Source organism: Phoenix dactylifera, unplaced genomic scaffold (genome assembly GCF_009389715.1).
Source record: "Phoenix dactylifera cultivar Barhee BC4 unplaced genomic scaffold, palm_55x_up_171113_PBpolish2nd_filt_p 000371F, whole genome shotgun sequence".
Lineage (NCBI taxonomy): Eukaryota > Viridiplantae > Streptophyta > Magnoliopsida > Arecales > Arecaceae > Phoenix > Phoenix dactylifera.
The window spans coordinates 263,024-285,302 of record NW_024067823.1 but is presented as its reverse complement, the minus strand read 5'-3'; the positions used below and the strand labels follow the sequence as shown (position 1 = coordinate 285,302).

Sequence of the window (22,279 nt, the reverse complement as noted above, 5' to 3'; positions counted from 1 at the left end):
AGTTGATAGATCAATTCCGAAAAATATAAAAAGAAGCTTAACAACACCATCTAATGGTCTGAGTAAGTAAATGGTGGACCCGGCTCGCTTCCTATACGCAAGATGAGAATGGAAGAATAAAACAATGTTTGAAAAATAAAACAAGAACTACTTGTTCCATGGAAAGCGCTATTCCACCAAATCAAATATATAGAGAGAAGATAAAATGACTTCTTTATAAGTAAAAATAAACGAATGAAAATAAACTATGGTTTCAGAATAAAATAATAATAATAATAAAAAGAAATGCTTGCTAAGTTGATAGCTCTGCTCCAAGGAATAGAAAATATTAAAAGAAGGTTAATGACATCATTAAATGGTCCTACACGAAAGATAAGGATGACAGAGTGAAAAAAAAAAAAAAACTTATTCCCTTGAAAGCTCTTCCTTCCCACCATCCTTCAACTAGTGTCGTGTCTTTGTTGAAGTTGAAGCGAAAAAATGGCGATGGTCCTGAATGCCTTCGTCTCTCGTTTGTGTACGATGCTATTAACCTATGCGGAGGAAGAGGCTGCCAAGATCTTGGGTGTGCCCAAGGAAATCAAGGAGCTTCATAGGAGACTGAAGAGGATGCAAGCCATTCTCGCTGATGCAGAGAATAGACGCTTCGACAACGAGGCCATCAACCTTTGGCTGAACGAGCTGCGAGATCTCATGTACGATGCAGACGACATCATCGATGAATGTCGGATCGAGGGCGAAAAGCTTCTCAGCTCACACTCATCATCATCTTGTTGTGGTGAGTTGGTACGCTGTTGCTACCCTCCTATTTCTTGCTGGCATGAAGGTAAATTCCGTCATGAGATTGGCCACAAAATTAGAAATCTCAACCGTGAGCTTGAACAACTTGCCAAGGACAAAGATGACCTCCATCTTATACCTTCTCCTCGTGATGACCACTACAAGAGTAGAATAAGCCGTAAGACATCTCCTATTGTCGAACCAGATCTTGTGGGAGAGAAAATTGAGGATGATACAAGGAGGTTGGCGGACTTGCTGATAAAGGAAGATAACAAAAAAATCCAAGTCTTTGCCATTGTTGGCATGGGGGGGATAGGCAAAACTACTCTTGCTCAAAACATTTATAATGATAGGAAGCTTCGAGACAAGTTCAACCCAAAGTCACGGATTTGGTTGTGCGTGTCCCAAGACTTCTTCGAGTTCGATTTACTGAGATCTATAATAAAACAAGCTGGAGGTGATCCTGGAGAGGCTAAGGAGAAGGAAGTGCTCGAACCCATGCTTAGTCAAGTCATCATGAACAAGAAATTCTTCCTAGTCTTGGATGATGTTTGGGATGCGCAAGCATGGAATGAGTTACTAAGAAAGCCCTTGCATAGTGGTTCGGCAAATAGTAAAATTTTGATAACAAGTAGACATGAAGCTATTGCTAGACAGATGGGAGCAGTATGCATTCATAGGGTGGAGAAGTTGTCTCAAGAGGATGGTTGGTCATTAATTTGCAAGATGGTGTTTGAGGAAGTCGAGGAAGGAGAGATGCACGAGTTAAGTGATGTCGGGATGCAAATTGTAGAGAAATGTGATGGCCTTCCGCTTGCTCTTCGGACTGTTGGAGGGCTTCTGCGAACTAAAGAGAAAAGGCATTCAGAATGGAACAAAGTCCTTTCTAGTCCAGCATGGTCTTTTACAAAACTTCCAAAAGAGGAGATGGGCCCATTGTACTTGAGCTATCTAGATTTACCACCTCCTCTGAAGCAGTGCTTCACCTCCATTATATTATTTCCTGAGGACTTCCCAATTCTTGGAGTTTGTTTGGGCAATAGATGTATTGCAGAGGGCTTTGTAACATCCGAAGACGATACGCCCTTGGAAGATGTAGCAGAAGGGTATTGGAAGGAGTTGCTGCAAAGGAACCTTCTACAGCCAGCTCCTCGATATTACGAAGAAAAAGGTTGCAGGATGCATTACCTCCTGCGGTCTCTAGCTTATCATATAGCAGGGGATGAGTGCTTTGTCGGAGATGCACGTGCATTTGAAAACAAGATCATGTCCTCCTCTTCATCGATAAAACTACGTCGTTTATCAATTGTAGATGGAAACTTAGAAACTATACCTGACTTGATAATGAAACAGACATCCTTGAGGACCCTGTCATTCTTCCATATCCCACTTATTCGTCATCTTCCAGAAAATCTCTTCAGAAAGCTGAGGAGTTTAAGGATCCTGAATTTACGTAAAACAGCCATCAACAATCTCCCAACTTCTTTGGGAGATCTTGTGCACCTTAGAACTCTTGATCTCTCTAATAGTTCAATAAGAGAGATACCAGAGAGTATAGGGAATCTTAGAAATCTCCAATTTCTGCTACTCGAGGATTGTAAATATTTGCATAGCCTCCCTAGCGGTGTCCTTAGGTTAATCAGTCTAAAGGTTATTGTTGTCGAGGATGCACCACTTGAAGGTATGCCAATAGGAATAGGGAGACTGCGACAACTAAATACACTCGTGGGATTTGTGGTGAATGGTAGCGAGGGCTGCAGATCTGGAGTTGGACAAGATGTCAGGGAGCAGGAGCACAAGAGATATCAACACGGGAGGTTCTGCACCTTGGAAGAGTTGAAATCCCTCTCCCAGCTCAGGTTTATTAGCATGGTCAAATTGGAGAGGGTATCAGACAGGGCTGAAGCAAAAGCCGCTGCACTTCAAGCCAAGCCCCATCTCACTGTTCTATTTCTGCATTGCACCCTACCGAGCAGCTCTTTTGATGTGCAGCATCCTCATGCAGATGATTACCAGGAGGAAGATATCAAGAGAATAGGAGAGGTCTTCGAGGAGCTCCACCCACCACCAGGCCTTGAAAAGCTTCAAATCAATGGCTACTTCGGCCGTAAGTTTCCCAGCTGGATGATGACACCCTCCTCGTCATTGCTTCGCAACCTACAATGGCTGGATCTCAAGAATTGTGGTCTATGCCAGCCACTTCCACCCTTGGGAATGCTGCCACAACTATGTTACCTCTCCATTTCAGGTGCTTCTGCAATCACGAGCATCGGGCCTGAATTCTTGTTGCTGGCGGGTGGTAGTGCTGGTGCAAGAGGGCGGAATGGAAGAAAAACAGACTCTTGCTTTTCCTTCCCCAAACTAGAGACACTTGTATTTGAAAACATGCCTAATTGGGAAGAATGGTGGTGGCGGTGGGAGGAGGAGAACAACCAGACAACATCGTTGCTACCTTCTCTTAAGATATTGATCATTAATGGATGTCCGAAGTTGAGGTCTCTTCCGGAGAGCCTTCTCTGTCATGTCACCGCCCTGAAGACATTAGAAATTACACGTGCCCACAACCTGAGAGAAATACAAAACCTCCCCTCTCTTACAGAGTTGATCTTGGCCCACAACTCAAGTTTGGAGAGAGTGTCCAACTTTCCTGTACTCAAACACATAGATGTTGACGATTGTAAGGAATTGAAGGTTGTGGAGGGTGCGAATGCCATGGAGCACATACAGCTTGATGATCGAGAAGCAGAGTCTCTCCCAGAGTGGTTAGCGGGTGCTGGTGAAGAACATCCGCGCTTCCCTTTCCTCCAGAAGTTGACTCTCTCCAACAAAATCTGTCGCCGAGGGCTGCCTGATTGGCCTCTGATTTGATGACACATCTTGAAGCAACCAGTTCCTTCTCTCTATTTACATCTGCTTTAGAAAGCAAGAGATGTGAGATTACTTGCCAACTCCGTGATACTCTGCACCATTCTTGTCCTTTCAGGTATATATTCTGTTTAGATTACTCGTGACCTTGCCTCCAAAAGATGCTATTTGATACCAATTTTTTATTTATTTTATTTTCTTGGCTGCCTTCTTTCATTGAATGCATGGAATTAATCCGGGTGCGCATATTGCATGGTCCGAGACTGGATGATATGCATAACAATACCTTCCTTTGGCTATCGTATGATTACTTATCTTAGTTGCACTTTGAATTAGATGACACACTATCAATCCTTCCCTTTGTTGGCATGGGAAAAGCATTATATAAAAGCCTTTCTAGGCCCGAGTTGTTGCTTTGGTCCATTTGGCCCTGTCAGTTGATGTCTTAAAATTGCTCAAACGGAAATGTCTTAAAATTGTTAGGAACATTTCTTTTACCGATCCCCAATAAGACATTATTTCATGATGTGGTCTAATATCTATGTGATCTTAATTTTCTTCTTTTCTTTCACAAGCAGATTGATATCTCGGTATAGGATTGGCACATTCTCCTTCAACACCAGTATCTCTCGTCTTTAACAACATCAAGCAACAGCAATAATGACATGCAAAAAGAAGTTTGACAGGTAATTCGTTATCAGACCCGCAATTAGTGAAATCTAAGAGAAAAAAATAGCTTTACTAGTTGCTTGGGAGGGGGGAAATTTGGTGATAATTTATTCTCAAAAGTAAAAGGTTGCTTGGTGAAAAACATCCTTCCACCTTTTGATTTTTTTGATGTGAAGAGCATATGGCATTCAAATTTCCTGATAAGTAATGATCTATCATCTTGTTTGTTTTTATATCCTTTCTTTTGTTTTTGTATGATCTAGCAGGCCCAACAGACCAGCTTTAAGTCCTTGTTTCTGAAGGCTTCCGTCCAAGTGTATTCATAGCTGTGGTTCCAGCAGAGTCATATATAGCACAAGCAATTATCTCAAGTTTTGAGTCTCTAATGTTCTTAACCAGCAAAGTTGAATCTATACTTCTTGTTACCACCAGTGCATATGCTGCGTGTACATGATCACACAGCACATGGGTCTCTTTGAGATTTCAAGTATTTCACAGGCATGGGCAGCAGAATTTAGCATGTTGCCTTCTGCTTGCAGCCCACCGTGCAGAATTAATGAGGTGGATTTTTATTCTTCATGCAAGGATCTTTAATTGTAGTTTATAGGGTTATAAGGCCTGAAATTATTTCAGAAATTTTATTTGGTGTATAAGATGCTGCCATTTTTATGGCCTTCATAAAACTTGCTGCATCACACTGCATAATCTTTTAATGGAGCAGGGTATCAAAAGCTAGATTGGTTGTGAAGCAATGTACACAAAACAAATCGTTTGAATTACTGATCCTTCCTTGGAAAATCAAATGTCCCAGCAGGTGAGAATTATACATATGTAATCTAAGCATGGCGGACTAGTAGTTATGTTTTTTTCTCTTTTTTGTCTTAATCATTTCTTTTGTTTTTGTATTTTTGTATAGTAAATCAAGTGTATGAGCCTGATCAATCATTATATTTCCGTTTTCTCTAAAGGATATTGCGCTAGAGGTAGTAAGACTGGAATTCGCCTTCGCACAATTGCAAAACCCTTCGATGTTCGACAGACAACAACTTAAAAGCAACTGTGAGATGCCAATGAACTTCTTTTTGATTTATGAAATTGCATGAAAGCTGCTGTTTCTCACTGGACTCGTGGCTGCAGGATGCAGAAGCCTTGCAGATACGAAGCGTGCCTCTTTCATGAACAATATATTCAGCATGTCTTCTGTCTTGATAAACAAGTTTCGAAGCCTTGGCTTCTGCTGGTCCCCCACCATGCTCCATGGAATTCTTAAGATGCTTCTTCTCATTATAGTGTTTTCTTCGCACTTCCTGCACTGAAAATCTTGTCACAACTTTAATAAATTTTAGATGTTCTTTCTGAAGTTGCGATGTATTGCATATCAAAATGTATTTTGCGTGTCATGAGATGTAGAGTTCAGAAGATGCCTTTATCAATATTATTTGGGGTGTCACGCCATGTGGCAAACTCCCATACACCCCATATGACCTTGATATTATTGCGTTGAACTGATTTTGCTCTCTGCCAGCAGCATAAATTGTGCTGTATCTGAATAAAGGGTGTGAAATATTTCTGGGATAGTTTTGCGGCAATGTCTTTCAACCTGAGCCTCAGTTCTGCCACTTAGATTTTTTTTATTTATTTATTTTGACTAAAGCTTCTTTGTGGGATTATTGGATGTCAGTACGTTTGTTTCCCCAGTTGACATTTGGATGCAGGTCGTTTGGGTTGATGCAAGATTCAGATAGGACCCATAATAATACGTGAAATATTTTTTAAAGAATATGATTTATATCACAAACCCGATGGCTTAATGGAGCCGGTTGTATTCGGTCTGAAGGATCGGATATTAATATATTTTTATATATATTCATATTTTTTAAGAAAATAAATATGGATACAGATATTAAATGGATACAAATATTTTTAAATATATATGGATACAAGTGAGATGTTAAATATATCCATGTTTGTTCTGAATAAATACAGATATAAGCCGGATATTATATTCATATTTTTTCTATCCTATTACAGATATAAGTAGGATATTATTTGGATATAAATCAAACTTTTAGCATACGTGATGAAACAATACCGACTATATAATAATAAAGAACAAGAATAGAATTTATTATACAGATCGCACACGACATACAGGTAACTAAAGATCTAAGGCGTGATTATTGAATCTGCACGAAGACCGACGAGTTACTGGTGTAAATAGATTTGTATTAAAATATTAAAAATCAAAACTTATTTAAAATAAAAATGTTAGTAATTTTTGCATCAAATATTATTATTATGCTTTAGTTATAGCATCAATAAAAATCATCATGAATTATCCATTCTTAGAGAGCTTGTAAGGAAACTATATATATATATATATAGGAATATGTGGAAGTTAATAATTTTAAATATTTTAATAATAAATATTTGAAAATGTCATAAAGAATAAAATAAAGTATATTTTGTTTTTCATTTTTATCAAAGAGAAGAAAATTTATTTTTATAAAATAATGATTAAAATATAAAATATATATATAATATCACAATGTATATCAAATGATTATTTAATGACATAAACACGTGAATTAGTATATTAAACTACCCATATAAAATAGGGACACATGTTGTTGCCCAATGGTTGAAGGTTTTCATTCAAACCATTGGTTCAAATCTTGGGTTGCATATTTTATTTTAATAAATTTTTTACTTAATATCGGGATCCAAAAAGTATTCAAAATCTAAATTTGAATCCTGATAGGACATCATCTGGAAGTTTCCTCCCAAATTCTCGAGTAGAAGTCTAACATAAGAAAATACACATCTGATGTGCAACCTTCGCATGCCTCTCAACTGATACTTGCACCGGATCAGGTTTCTTTATAATAAACTTCTGAATACTTGTATATTATTTTTTACATGTCTTTTTATAGTTTTCTAGTTGGATCAAAGGAAAAAAAATACATATCTAAAGTTATTACTCAAGCGGCTATCTTATGGGCTTGTTAGAAAGAAAAACTTTCATATTTTTAATAGCCAGAACTACTGGAAACCGAAGTGTTCAAGATAGGACTCAAACCATACAATGAATAGTCCATGCTTTGCCCTCAAAAACAGTTGCCCAGCATTGCTAAGTTGTGGAATATTATCCGAACTATAGTTTGTCAATGAGAGCTCAGTCTTTTTCTTTTCCTTGATTTTGTCTCTTGGTATTCATATTTTCTTGCACATTCTTTCCCTTAATAAATATTTGTCTCCCCTTCAAAAAAAATAAGTGTCATTTTATTGTATTGTAAGATTACTAATTGCATGTGATACATAACAACCATACAAATTACTTCACATAATTATTATCCTTTCAAAAATTCATAGTGATATAACATATTCACATGCTCCTACAAGGCCAATTTTACAAACTGTATGAAGAATAATATTTCATGGTTGTATTTTTAATTCTTTTTGGTACATCTACATGGTTAATACTTAACAGTAAGTTTTTTTTTAACCCTACGCAATAATCCTTAGTGCTTGTATCATGTAGCATACGTACAACCCCTTCAATGGATACATAGCATCCGATACATGGTCGTATAAAGCTTATATAGATGGTAAAATTTTGATAACAAGTAGACATGAAGCTATTGCTAGACAGATGGGAGCGGTATACATCCATAGGGTGGAGAAGTTGTCTCAAGAGGATGGTTGGTCATTAATTTGTGGGATGGTATTTAAGGAATGTGAGGAAGAAGACATGCATGTGTTGAGCGATGTCGGAATGAGAATTGTAGAGAAATGCGATGGCCTTCCGCTTGCTCTTCGGACTGTTGGAGGGGTTCTTCGAACCAAGGAGAAAAGGCATTCAGAATGGGAAAAAGTCCTCTCTAGTCCAGCATGGTCTTTTACGAAACTTCCAAAAGAGGAGTTGGGCCCATTGTACTTGAGCTATCTGGATTTACCGCCTCCTCTGAAGCAATGCTTCACTTCCCTTTCATTATTTCCTGAGGACCGCCTAATAAATCGAAATTATTTTGTCAATATTTGTATTGCAGAGGGCTTTGTAACATCCGAAGGCAATACACCCTTGGAAGATGCGGCAGAAGGGTATTGGAAGGAGTTGGTGCAAAGAAACCTCCTACAGCCAGATCCTTCTTCGTATGATCAATTATTTTGCAGCATGCATGACCTCCTGCGGTCTCTAGCTCAGCATATAGCAGGGAATGAGTGCTTCATCGGGGATGCACAAGCGTTTGAAAACAAGTTCAAGTCCTCCTCTTCATCGATAAAACTACGCCGTTTAACAATTGTCGATGAAAACATAGAAACCATACCTGACTCGATGATGAATCAAGCATCCTTGAGGACCTTGTCATTCTTCCATGCCTCACTTATTCACGATCTTCCAGAAGATCTCTTCAGAAAGCTGAGGAGTTTAAGGGTCCTGAACTTAAGTAAAACAGCCATTGCCAATCTCCCAACTTCCTTGGGAGATCTTGTGCACCTTAGGAGTCTTGATCTCTCTAATACTAGAATAAGAGAGATACCGAAGAGTGTAGGGAATCTTAGAAATCTCCAATCCCTGTTGCTCATGGATTGTAAATATTTGCACAACCTCCCTCGACGTGTCATGGGGTTAATCAATCTAAGGATTCTAGATGTCTGGGGTGCACCACTTGATGTTCTGCCTGTAGGAATAGGGAGACTGAAACAACTACGTTCACTTGGAGGATTTGTAGCAAATGGTTGCGAGGGCTGCAGATCTGGAGTTGGAGAAGATGTCAGGGAGCAGGAGCACAAGAGATATCAACACGGGAGGTTCTGCACCTTGGAAGAGTTAAAATCCCTCTCCCAGCTCAGGTTTATTAGCATGGTCAAATTGGAGAAGGTATCAGACGGGGCTTTAGCAAAAGCGGCTGCACTTCAAGCCATGCCCCATGTTTTCCGCCTACATTTGTATTGCACGCTACCGAGCAGCTCTTCTGATGTGCAGCAGTCTCGTGCAAATGATTACGTAGAGGAAGATATCAAAAGAATAGGGGAGGTATTCGAGGAGCTCTGCCCACCGCCATGCCTTGAATTTCTTAAAATCAATGGCTACCTCGGCCATGAGTTTCCCAGCTGGATGATGACACCCTCCTCGTCATCGCTCCGCAACCTGCGATGGCTGGATCTGAAGAATTGTGCCTTATGCCAGCAACTTCCATCCCTGGGAATATTGGCACAACTAGAGTACCTCTGGATTAAAGGTGTTTCTGCAGTCACTAGCATCGGGCCTGAATTCTTATTGCTGGTGGGTGGTAGTGCTGGTTCAAGAGGGCGGAATGGAAGAAAAACAGACTCTTGCTTCTCCTTCCCCAAACTAGAGACACTTGGATTTGAAAACATGCCTAATTGGGAAGAATGGTGGTGGCGGTGGGACAAGAAGGACAACCAGACAACTTCGTTGCTACCTTCTCTCAAGTTTTTGAACATATATGAATGTCCGAAGTTGAGGTCTCTTCCGGAGAGCCTCCTCTGTCATGCCACCGCCCTGAAGGAGTTACATATTGCTAGTGCCCACAGCCTGAGAGAAATACAAAACCTCCCCTCCCTTACAAAATTGATCTTGATTAGGAACTCAAGTTTGGAGAGAGCATCCAACTTTCCTAGACTCAAAAACCTATGCGTTCGTGATTGTGAGGAATTGAAGATGGTGGAGGGTGTGAATGCCGTGGAGCACATACAGCTTGATGATCGAGAAGCAGAGTCTCTCCCAGAATGGTTAGTGGGTGCTGGTGAAGAACAACCGCGCTTCCCTTCCCTCCACAAGTTGACTCTCTTCAGCAAAATCTATCGTCGAGGGCTGCCTGATTGGCCTTTGATCTGATGTTGGAACAATCAGCAAGTATGGGCCAATGACAATCAACTGTACAAGAAAAAGGTCAGAAATGGTTTCCATCTCCGTTTCTCCTTTATTTCCTCTTTCTGTAGTTATGAATGGAAGATAATTGGCAAATAGGCCCATCAATTTATTCTTCATATTTTGCAGCTGCTTCAGCAAGCAAGGGATGTTATACGACTTGGTAACTATTTGATACTCGGCATCATTCTCATCCTTTCAGGTACATATTCTCATGACCTTACCTTCAAGAGAGGATATCTGATACCAGTTGGTGTCTTAAAATTGCTCAAACAGAAGTGCGTATCATACCATCATTAGGACGAATTTCTTAATTTTACCGAACCCAATCAGATATTATTTTCATGATGTGGTCTGATATCTATCTGATCTAATTTTCTTCTTTTCTCTCACAAGCAGATTGATATCTCGGTACCCGATTGGCACATTCTCCTTCAACACCAGTATCTCTTGTCTTCAACAACATCAAGCAACAGCAATAATGACCTGCCAAAAGAAGTTTGAGAGGTAATTCGCGACCCGCAATTAGTAAAATCTAAGGGAAAAAAAATAGCTTTACTAGTTGCTTGGGAGCACTACAAAAGAAAGGATATCTCCCGGCGGTTTTTTTGGTCTCTACCGACGCTTTTAAGCGTCGGCAAATTTCCAGCCCACGCACCCCAAAGCGTAGGTCCGACGTTGGGCAGGTGGGCATGGGTCCGGTTTTTGCCGACGCTAAGAGAAAGCGTCGGCAAAAACAGGGCTTTCCCGACGCTAATAAAAGCGTCGGCAAAAAACGACATTCGCCGACGCTTTAAAGTGTCAGAAAAGCCCAAAGGTTTTGGGTTTTCGCCGACGCTTTAAAGCATCGGCAAATGTATTTGGCCGACGCTTTTCTTAGCGTCGGCGTAGGCGTGCCACAACTTTTATTTACTAACGCTTTAAAGCGTCGGGATTGATATTTTTTAAAACAAATAAAAATACAAATGTAAATTATAAAAATGCATTATAACAATATGAACCTGTATTACATTTACATTGACACAAACATTCAAATCTCTGAGATTCAAATCAACAGTCTCAGGCAGCTTGTTTATTCATACTGACATTTTGCTTTTAAAATGTTCCTAGAATTTTGCAATTTCCTTCCATTAGCCTTTTTACATGTCACAAAAGCCTTTACAAGTCCAGTACATTATGCTCAAACCTCACAAGAAATTCAAGCTAGGGCAAGAATGCAGTCGATGTAATCAAAAAAATAATATTACGCTCTCCAAATATTCAAATAAACCTTTGGAATTTTCCAGTATGTACAAACAAAACAACAAATGAAACTTCCTCAACATTAAAGCAGTAAAGAATCAGGTTTCTGATAGGTTAAAAAGCAAGGCCTGCCTATTTTCTGTGAAATTGACAAACCACGAGATGATCAAAGCACATATTAGAGGTTCTAAGCAATTTAAAACCATCAATTCAAAATTCACAAGAATCCCCCTTTTTCTTTAGCAAAACAGAGGGAAGGACCACAATACATAAGAGTTCCAGATGTTTGGAGCACTTAAGAAGCTTCATTACCTTAGGCATTTCAAAGCCAAGTAGCTCAATTTCCCACTGAACATAAGCTCTTTCAGGAACACTAGAAGGCCTGTTCATGAAATCTCATTAGTATTTTCAAGTGTTTTGTTCAGAAACCAAGATAGCCAATTGGTTTAGAAAATTGACCTTGTAAACTTATCATATGCATAATCTGGAGGGCAAGTAACAAGCGAGATCTCTTCAGGAAGCATTAAACGAACACATACTAGTGATCTTGTCCGATGAATAACATAAGGGCATGCATCTAAAACAATAGTCTGCAATTTAAAGTGGCATCTTCCATAAAAAGAGGCTGAAGAATGGGGACTCCACCTGCAGGCGCTCAGATCCAGCGGCTCCATCTGCACCACATCGACCCACTCGACGCCGGTGATCGCCTCGATCTCCGCCAGCCCCGCCGCCGTCTCCACCTGGCACATCACCAGCAGCTCCTCGTCAACCCGCGCTAGGTAGCCATCGTTGATGCCGTAGGCGGAGGCGTGCACCACTGTGTCGGCGGACCGCGGACGCCGTGCGGCGGGAAACAGCAGAATGAGATGGCGAGCTCGGCGGCGCCGGGGGACTCGATCATGGGGAACATGAGGCCCTGGGGGCCGGATGGCCAGGGTGCGATCGCCTCTCGTTGCCATTGAAGCGGGCTCCGAAGAAGAAGGCGACAGAAAGGAGCCACGAGTCGCTGTGCACCGGCTCCTTTCTATCGCTGTGTCCCTCGTGAAGTTGAACCCGAGCGCCGGCTCGGGCAGCTCCGGCGGCACCTCCTTCGCCGGCAACGTCACCTCCCACATCCCTCCAGGATGCCCATACAAGCACAAGTTCTCCTTCTCTGCATCAAATCAACCCACACCCAAATCCCTCGATTCCAAGAACCAGATCCAACACCAAAACAACCCTGATCTCAAACTTCTACCGATCTTTACCAAAAAAAAATAAAAAAATCTCACCTAGATCGCACATCGCATAGAACTCATCGACATCTGAGGGTATAACAGATCCCAAGAAAATATGAGAAAACAACCAAAAAAAAGTCAAAAAGATCGAGCAAAAGAGGGATTGGAGAAGGGTTTGGTCTCTGTACCTCTATCTCTATGAAGCACTGTTGACCGATGTTTCTGAAGAGAGAGAGAGGACGAGGAATGGGCGAGAGAGATGTGGGTAATACTACTGGTTAAATAGATGCTTTCCGATCTCTGAAATGGGTTGAGGGAGGAGGGATGAGAGAGAGGAGGGCGGTGGCCGGGTAGAGAGAGAGAGAGACAGCGTGTGAGGGTGGCTTCCGACAGGAGGTTGTTTGGAGGGGGGTCGTTGGCTTCCGACGACGCTTTCTAGCGTCGTCTTAGGCCTACGACTACACCGACGCGTATTAGCGTCGTCTTTTGGCGACGCTTGGTTTAGACGTTAGACCGAAAATTGCCGACGCTTGTTGTAAATAAATATTGGGCCCAGATCGGTCGACCTGGACCATAGTCGGCCCATCTGGGGATCTAAATTAAGGAAGCTTCAGGAAGAAGGAGAAGCCAGGCGGTTATAACCACCCTGATACTGCCGATCTCCCTTCCCTCTCTTCTCGAAGAGGGCTATAAAAGCCACAGACTCCTCCTCACCGAGGGACTCCATCGCTTACCCTTCATCCGCCTTTCACTCCTTTCTCTGTTACAAAGGAATCGGATCGGGAGCGACACCGTCAGAGTAGGAGGCTGAGCCGCTGGAGGAGACACAGTATCCCGTCGGAAAGGCCTCACAGCTCCTTGGAGCTAGGTAAATTTCTTATCACCCTTGTTCATGAACTACATTCCGTTGATCTAGTGTAATAATCAAAATGGAAGAAGAAGAGGAAGGGTAGGAATAAGATGCGGTGGAGGAAGGGGGAGATCTCACTCGTGATCGGCCGTGATCTGACATTGGCCGAAGATCTTTCTCCTTCACCCGATCATGGCTTTTCCCCCTTCAATCAAAACCCTAGGTCTAAAATCCTAAAATGCATACATACCTTCTGATTCTTGGAAGGGTCCTCGGATCATGCAAATTCGGTTCCCATAGGTGGAACCGGTTTGATCTCAGCTGGAGGTGACCGGAGAAGAAGAAGGTGAAGAGGATTCTTCTATTCTCCGGTCGTGGACGCCATCGGGTTGTCCACGGGCTGCAGTCGCAGAGCCGGCCGTGGGCTGTGCGAGCACCTTGGGTGTGGCCGCACACCCTGCGTTCACCACCGGCTTCAGCCGGTTCCTTCTTCTCAATGGGTGCCATGCCCCATCTCCTCCACTGGAGGTGGAGAAGGAGAGCGTCCAGCCGGGCCGCGGCTGCTACAGGTTGGGCTGCAGCCGCCGCAAGCGCCGCTGGCTTCGGGCCGGCCTCCGCCCGAGCACTCCGTCAAGCCCCTTGCCTCATGGGAGGAGAGGAGAAGAGGAGGGGGAGGAGATCGGGATGGGAAGAAGAAAGGAGAAGAAGGTTCGGGAAGGGAGGAGAAGAAAGAAAAGAAAAAGAAATAGAAGAAAAGAAAAGAAAAGAAAAAAAAAAGAAAAGAAAAGAAGAAAGGAAAATAAAATAAAAATTGATGTGGGTTGAATTGGGCCTGATTCCGGCGGTGGGCTTCAAATGAACCGAGCTTTAAAGGCCCCAGGCTGGATTGGGCCCTTATCTGAGCCCAATATTCTTAAACGCAGAATTAATTGAGTCAGATCTGAACCAATATGTAATTGACCCAGACCTGAACCAGAAATGGAATCAAATCCGAACCAAAAAGTAGATTAGACCAGAACCAGAAATTGAATTGGGCCATGGGCCTGACCCGAAAATGAAATTGAGTTCAATGGATGGGCTGTAAATGACTTTAAGATTATAAATAAATAGAAATTAAATATGCAGGTGATATGTAATTTTAATGATCTTGCTAGGTATTGGAGAATTGGCATTTGGGTGAGCAATTTAGGTAAGTAACATGTCTTAATCTTATTATGGATTATGTATCACGTTTTATAAGATGAAAAAGTATTATTTATGCAATTGGAATTGTGTATATAAATTGTGGAAAAAATAACCCTGATATAATCTTATGTTTTATCAAATACTTGTGACTACTCGATTATGAAATTGTATATGATTATATATGTTTTCACAAAATTAGGATCAAGCATGTGTTAGCAAATGATTACATGATTTTGGATCATGATTATTATTATATTATATACACATGATTATGATGATGTAGAAAGATGCATAGAAAAATAGTTTTCAGCATGATTATGAGTTTTATTTAGCATGATGCCATTATTCAGTTTCCAATGTATCTATGAGAAAAGATTTATGAAAAGCATGATATGTTTTAAGAACTCTCAGATCGCTATGCACGACCCCCACCAGTGGGTAACAGTAACTAGGCATATGACCCCCGCCAGTGGGTAAAAGTAACTTGGCTTTACGACCCCCGCCAGTGGGTAAAAGTAACTTGGCTGTACGACCCGTGCCAGTGGGTAATAGTAACTGGAAGAAGATCCTGCCAACGGGGAACAATAGTTGGCAAAGATTATGGCCCTCGCCAGCGGGTTACAGTAGCTCGGCATACGGCCCTCGCTAGCTGGTTATAGTAGCTTGGTTTAGACCTTGCCGATGGGGAACAATAGTTGGCAGAGATTATGGCCCTCGCCAGCGGGTTACAGTAGCTCGGCAGACGGCCCTCGCCAGCGGGTTATAATAGCTTGGCTAAAACCATGCCAACGGGGAACAATAGTTGGCAAAGATTATGGCACTCGCCAGCAGGTTACAGTAGCTCGGCATACGGCCCTCGCCAGCGGGTTATAATAACTTGGCTTAGACCCTGCCAACGGAGAACAATAGTTGGCAAAGATTATGGCCCTCGCCAGCGGGTTACAGTAGCTCGACATACGGCCCTCGCCAGCGGGTTATAATAGCTTGGCTTAGACCCTGCCCACAGGGAATAATAGTTGGTAAAGATTATGGCCCTGTCACGGGTAATAATAGTGACCATAGCTGCACTATTATCTGAAAGCACGAATTTCAAAGCATGAATTATGACAAGCACGGATTTCAAAGCATGAATTATTATAGTATGGATTTCAAAGCAGGAATAATGATAAGTACGGCTTTCAAAGCATGAATTATGACAAATACGGATTTCAAAGCATGAATTATAGGATAATGGCAAAAGTTTTATGATGCATAACCATGTTTATAAAGTTGCATAAATGGACATGCATACTTTTATGACTGATTTGTTTATATGAAATACTTATTTTGTTACAACTGTTAATTTCTCAAAATAATGCACTGGCATGCAAAATATTATACTTGATCTGATAAGATTATGCATGGTTACTTACTGAGCTGTTATAGCTCACACCCATTCATTTATGTTCTCACAGACAAATAGGATTGCTAGGAGCAAGGAGCGTGACATGCTTCAGGATGATGGAAAAAGTAGAATATTAAATGCTGATATTTTTTAGAAGCTCTGTAACAATCCTTAATGATGAAACATTTGATTACATACAAGAAAGAAATTGTTCATAATTGATTTAAAGTTTTAAAGTGGCTACGTGTTATTGCGGGCAAAGGTTCGTAATAGCACGGCCGTGTCATGAACCGAATTCGGGGCGTGACACTTGTGAAAAGCATCGGCAAAAAAACGTCGGTAAAACCGACATTTCCTGTAGTGGAGGGGGAAAATTTGGTGATAATTTATTCTCAAAAGTAAAAGGTTGCTTGGTGAAAAACATTCTTCCACCTTTTGATTTTTTTGATCTATCATCCTGTTTGTTTTTATATCCTTCCTTTTGCTTTTGTATGATCTGGCAGGCCCAACAGACCAGCTTTAAGTCCTTGTTTCTGAAGGCTTCCGTCCAAGTGCATTCGTAGCTGGGGTTCCAGCACAGTCATATATAGCACAAGCAATTACCCATCTACGGTATGAATTCTAAAAACCACTTGTTGGAAACATGCATTAATAGTACAGAGACTAAATAGGAAAGTCAAGACTAATTCTCTCTGGTTGTCATGCAGACGAAGGATTGATGACAACCATTGTTTCACAAGCTTAAGCAGAAGAATTTAGCATTGTTTGCTTCTATTAGCCTCGCACTAAGATCACTATTGACATGCATTTGAACAGGACCTCAGTAACAACTTCCATCCAGGCATGCACTTGGATCATGATTGTCATACTGGAGAACTTTTTTCGTCAACTTTGTTGGAACCGATGATGTCTCTGCAGGTGAAAGTTCGTATGTATTTGATTTCTGAGTTCTATTTATCTATTATCATCTTTATTTTCGTACCTTTTATTTGCTTCTTTTGCTATTGAAAGTGCATGATCCAACCTCAAAGTTTTTGCTAGAAGCAATGAGATTGGAAGACCAAGCACAGGTATATAGCCCATATGTGAAATTATTTTTAAGGATTTTTTGCGTACATACCCTCCTAAATATTAGAATTTGCGAGAATATTCTTTCAAATTTGATATTTGCATGTATACCTTCATCAAATACTTGTTTTGTATATATACCCATGCCATCTAATGCCATTAAGAAATTAGAAGTTTACAATTAAAATGATGAAAATACCATTAATGGGTAAACATGCAAAAAAAAAAAAAAATGTTTATAAGGGTATATATAAAAATAGTAATTTTGGAGGCTATTCATGCAATTTCAAATATTTAGGAGGTATACACGCAAAAAAAAATTAAATTTTTGCATCAATACCCTTCAAAATATTAAAATTTGCATAAATCCACTCCAAATTAATATTTACTTGCTTGTCCTCACAAAACACTATTTTGCATGAATACTTTTGACACAATGATTCAGCTAATGTAATTAGCCAAAATTATATTTATTTAAATTAAAAATTAATTAAAATTATGAAAGTATCTTTTATTTCTAAAGTGGGCAACAGGTTAATAGATTTCACTGAAAACTAAAACAGATTGAAATAGAAAAAATAAAATTAGATTTTTCTATGTAAACCCTCATAAATATGTAAAATTACATGAAAACCCTCACGAAGTATTATTTGCATATATACTCTTATCAAATATTTCTTTTTGCACATCTACTTATTAAGGGTATTTCAGTCATTTTTAATTTTAAACCGCTAATTTCTTAATGGCGTTAGATGGGATGGGCATATATGCAAGAAAAAAGAAAAATAGAGGGTATACACGCAAAACAAGTATTTTATAAGGGTATATATGCAAATATTAATTTTTGAAGGATATTCATGCAAATTTTAATATTTAGAAGGATATGTACGTAAAAAACTCGATTTCAAGTATTTCACCGGCATGGGCAGCAGAATTCAGCATGATGCCTTCTGCTTGCCACCCACCGCGCAGAATTAATGAAATGGATTTTTCTTCTTCATGCAAGGATCTTTCATTGTAGTTTATAGGGTTACAAGGCTTGAAATTATTTCAGAAATTTTATTTGGTGTATAAGATGCTGCCATTTTTATGACCTTCATAAAAATTGCTGCATCACACCGCATAATCTTTTAATGGAGCAGGGTATCAAAAGCTGGATTGGTTGTGAAGCAATGTACATGCAACAAATCACTTGAATTACAGATCCTTCCTTGGAAAATAAAATGTCCCAGCTGGTGAGAATTATACATATGTAATTTAAGCATGGCGGACTAGTAGTTATGTTTTTTTCTCTTTTTTGTCTTAATCATTTCTTTTGTTTTTGTATTTTTGCATAGTAAATCAGGTGTATGAGCCTGATCAATCATTATATTCCCCTTTTCGCTAAAGGATATTGCGCTAGAGGTAGTAAGACTGGAATTCGCCTTGGGACAATTGCAAAACCCTTCAATGTTCGACAGACAACAACTTAAAAGCAATTGTGAGATGCCAATGAACTTCTTTTGATTTATGAAATTGCATGAAAGCTGCTGTTTCTCACTGGACTCGTGGTTGCAGGATGCAGAAGCCTTGCAGATACGAAGCGTGCCTCTTTCATGAACAATATATTCAGCATGTCTGCTGTCTTGATAAACAAGTTTCGAAGCATTGGCTTCTGCTGGTCCCCCACCATGCTCCATGGAATTCTTAAGATGCTTCTTCTCATTATAGTGTTTTCTTTGCACTTCCTGCACTGAAAATCTTGTCACAACTTTAATAAATTTTTGATGTTCTTTCTGAAGTTGCGATGTATTGCATATCAAAATGTATCTTGCGTGCCATGAGATGTAGAGTTCAGAAGATGTCTTGATCAATATTATTTGGGGTGTCGCACCGTAATGAGATCGCTGTCCCAAAACTCGAGGGCTAGACACGGTGGACGGATCCACAGTAGTGCCCGGCTCACAATATGAGTGCTGGGGATGAACCCTGGCCTCCAGTCCTCCATGGCTAGCAGCTGGTCCGCCACCAGCCACGGGCCAGCCGCCATTAACGCCGCCCTATCCTCAACAGTCTTAAATCGGAGGGTCATGAGGCCCTCCTGTTAGAATAATTTCAAAATGTGGGCTTACACTGATTGCATATTTTTGTTTTATAAAACGGGTTAGACGTATGGCTCAGAATGGTACTATGGTTAAGCCCAATATGATGTGTGATCATTTTGTTTTATGGGCTTTGGTGCACCTTGGATGTATAGGATTGAGTCCTATTTATTGTGGTACTTTTGGTATGTAGGCCAGGAAACCCAATTAGGGTTATGGAGCCTTTAATGGGAAGGCTCCTCTATATTTCCTATATATAGGCTAGGTCCCCCTCTCCTCTCCATATGGTTGATAGCTTGCCCCATTGACGGCTATCCTTTCAGAGGAGCAAGGAAGGGAAGATCCAGCCGCTATTATTCCAGGTGATTGAAGAACGTATTCAATATGTCTTCCGCAGGTATATCCCTTAAACTTGAATACAGTATTATTTGTGATTCTAAATCTTAGCATGTTATTATTTATGACTATCAATTGGTATCAGAGCCTCCATGCTAGGATTAGAATCCTTCATATATAATTATTATTTTATCTGGATTTATGGATTTTATGCATTGCTGAATGGATCTTCTGCATAAATGGATCTTCCATTGATAATCAAGCATCTGGTTTGATTTTAATAATGATTTGAATGAAATATGATTGAATATAATTTTCGGATTAAAAAAAAAAAAAGGAAAAAGGAAAAGGTTCACTGTTCATCTTTTTCCTTTTTCCTTCCCGCAAACTTCACTGTTCATCTTCCATGGAAGATGTTCTCAAAAAAAAAAAAAAAAAAAAGGGGATGAATGGGAGGCAAGGCCTCCCTGGACTCGCGTCCGGCGTCCCCGGGAGGCGGACGGCATGGTCCCGCGGCTGTGAAGCCGGGGGCGCGTCCCAAGCCACCCCACGGCCGGCCGCAGGCCGTGGGGGCCTCTCGGCGTGGGGGCTTTCTTCCGGCCACCCCACGGCCGGCCGCAGGCCGTGGGGGCCTCGCGGAATCGGGGGTTTTCTCCCGGCCACCCCACAGCCGGCCGCGCGGCGGCCCGGGGAGCCTCGCCGGCCGCTCGCAGTGGCCGGCGTGGGTGGCGGCCATGGATGGCAGCCGCGGGCTGCCACCATGGGACAGCCACGGGCTGCTTCCCACACAAAAAAAAAAAAAAAAAAGGGGAACAGCGGCGGCCAGAGGAAGAAGAAAGGTCAAAAAAAAAAAAAAAAAAAGGTTTCAGGGTTTTGCCCTTTGATTGGGCTTGGGCCTACTAAGCCCAACCTGAATGGGTCCATGGTTGCAGGTTGGGCTCTTTTATATAACCAACCCAATTTTATTTAATGGACCATAATGGGTTTTTGGACCTGGGGCTAAGAGTTAGTAACTTATTTAATTATTATTTAAATATAAGCTGAATCAAGGCCCTCATGCATATTAATTATTGAGGTGTTAAATTAATAAATTGTTAAATTTTGGACATCTCTTGCTGCCATATATGTCTTTTGTAATTAACATTTTTGTTTAATCAATCACATATGTTGTTTTTTGATTATTTTTGTAGCATGTTTAATGGTTATGATTTTGTCACATAACTATCATTTTGTGATTGAAATTGTTGGGCATAAAGACTATCCTTATTTTTCTATTTGAGAATATTTTGAAATTGAAGTGGGTGGGAGCCGCCAAAGTGGCACACTCACCGATATTTATCTGATTTTCTCAAAAAAAAAAAAGGTAGCATTGCATTTTTCCAAATCATTGAATGCAATATCTTGCCCGAAGGTGTTATTGTGTATGATGATTTGGAAAAATGACATGAAGTGATTAATGGGATTGCATTAGCCTAGAATCATTCTTCTGCCCAAAGGTGATGGTGTTTCGAAAGCTGATGTGATTTTGTTAATTAGCTTCATGATATGTTTTAAGAGTACCTTATAGCGTGTTGTGTTGTTAGCCCAAAGGCGACTCTACAATGATGCACCAAAGCTCTTACCGTAATTAGACTTATATGTTTTTTCAAGTTGATTACGGACTATCTAATTAATAGCCCAAATTAATTAGATAGATATGTTATCATCCATTGATTGCATGCATCACTTTTGGATGATATTAAATAAAATATGTTGTTTCCGCAGTCTTGAATGCCTCTTCCCTATCAAGCCAATTGTCTGTCGTTCAAACTTTGACTGGAAATAATTATGTGAGATGGAAACGAGACATAGAAATAGCACTGGGTCTCTTGGGTTTAGATTTTGCTTTGGAGGAGCAGCCTTCAAAACCAACAGATAAGAGCACTATCGAATACAAGGCTGAGTATGTCAAATGGGAAAGAGCTAACAGGCTATGTTTGAAGATTATCAAGCGTTCCATATCTGATTCCATTATGGGTGCTATACCGGACCACGACAATGCTAAGAATTTTTTGGATGCTATAGGACAGCGATTTGTTGAGTCCGATAAGGCTGAGACTGGGGACCTAATGGATAAATTTATGAATATGAAATATGATGGTGTTTGTGGAGTTAGGGAGTACATCATGAAAATGTTGCACATAAGTTCTAAATTGGAAGCCCTCAAAGTTCCCATTGCAGAGCCTTTTCTTATCTATCATATTCTTAATAGCCTTCCTAGCCAGTTTAATCAGCTTAAAGTTGCTTATAATGCCCAGCGTGACAAATGGGATTTGAATGATTTGATTGCTGTGTGTGCCCAAGAGGAGTATAGAATACGTCGTTAGACTGTTGAAACTGTGCAACTGACCCATCAGCCTTCTCAAAACAAGAGGTCTTCTCATAATCGTAAGGGCAAGTTCCATAAGGGCAACAAACCTCACTACAATCAGCAGAACAAAGGATCTGATGGGCAGACTTCTGGTGGTCCTAAAGGAATTATGAAAAAGAATGACAAATGTAAATTCTGTAAAAAGAAGGGTCATTGGCAGAAGGATTGCTTTAAGTTTAAGGCTTGGTTGGAGAAGAAGAAGATTTCATCAGGTATCTCCTTGGTTTTGGTTTGTTTTGAGTCTTATTTGATAGATGTACCTTTAAATTCTTGGTGGATAGACTCTGGTGCAA

At 40.6% G+C, this 22,279-nt stretch overlaps 2 protein-coding genes across 4 annotated transcripts; both read left to right on the top strand.

The window, feature by feature from the left end:
- The first annotated feature begins 363 nt into the window (after positions 1-363).
- LOC120105795 (putative disease resistance protein RGA3) lies at positions 364-19,208 on the top strand. Of its 3 annotated transcripts, none has more exons than XM_039118534.1 (6): positions 364-3,763; positions 4,224-4,331; positions 4,581-4,875; positions 5,036-5,128; positions 5,283-5,373; positions 5,452-5,714. In XM_039118534.1, the coding sequence occupies exon 1, from the start codon at positions 481-483 to the stop codon at positions 3,646-3,648; it is 3,168 nt and encodes a 1,055-aa protein (XP_038974462.1). In that variant the 5' UTR covers positions 364-480; the 3' UTR covers positions 3,649-3,763; positions 4,224-4,331; positions 4,581-4,875; positions 5,036-5,128; positions 5,283-5,373; positions 5,452-5,714. The 3 variants fall into 3 exon arrangements, 2 of the variants coding, with proteins under 2 accessions (XP_038974462.1, XP_038974463.1); XM_039118535.1 differs by having other exon boundaries at positions 4,578-4,875; XR_005508087.1 differs by lacking the exons at positions 364-3,763; positions 4,224-4,331; positions 4,581-4,875; positions 5,283-5,373; positions 5,452-5,714 and adding exons at positions 18,497-18,639; positions 18,717-19,208 and having other exon boundaries at positions 4,895-5,128.
- A 1,290-nt stretch (positions 19,209-20,498) lies between these two features.
- On the top strand, positions 20,499-21,942 carry LOC120105804. Its single transcript, XM_039118549.1, has 2 exons — positions 20,499-20,508; positions 21,341-21,942. The coding sequence occupies exons 1-2, from the start codon at positions 20,499-20,501 to the stop codon at positions 21,940-21,942; spliced, it is 612 nt and encodes a 203-aa protein (XP_038974477.1).
- The last annotated feature ends 337 nt before the right edge of the window (positions 21,943-22,279 follow it).

What these genes read in the sequence shown, in the direction of transcription:
- LOC120105795 (XM_039118534.1), top strand. Translation starts at nt 481, where the DNA reads ATGGCGATGGTCCTGAATGCCTTCGTCTCTCGTTTGTGTACGATGCTA.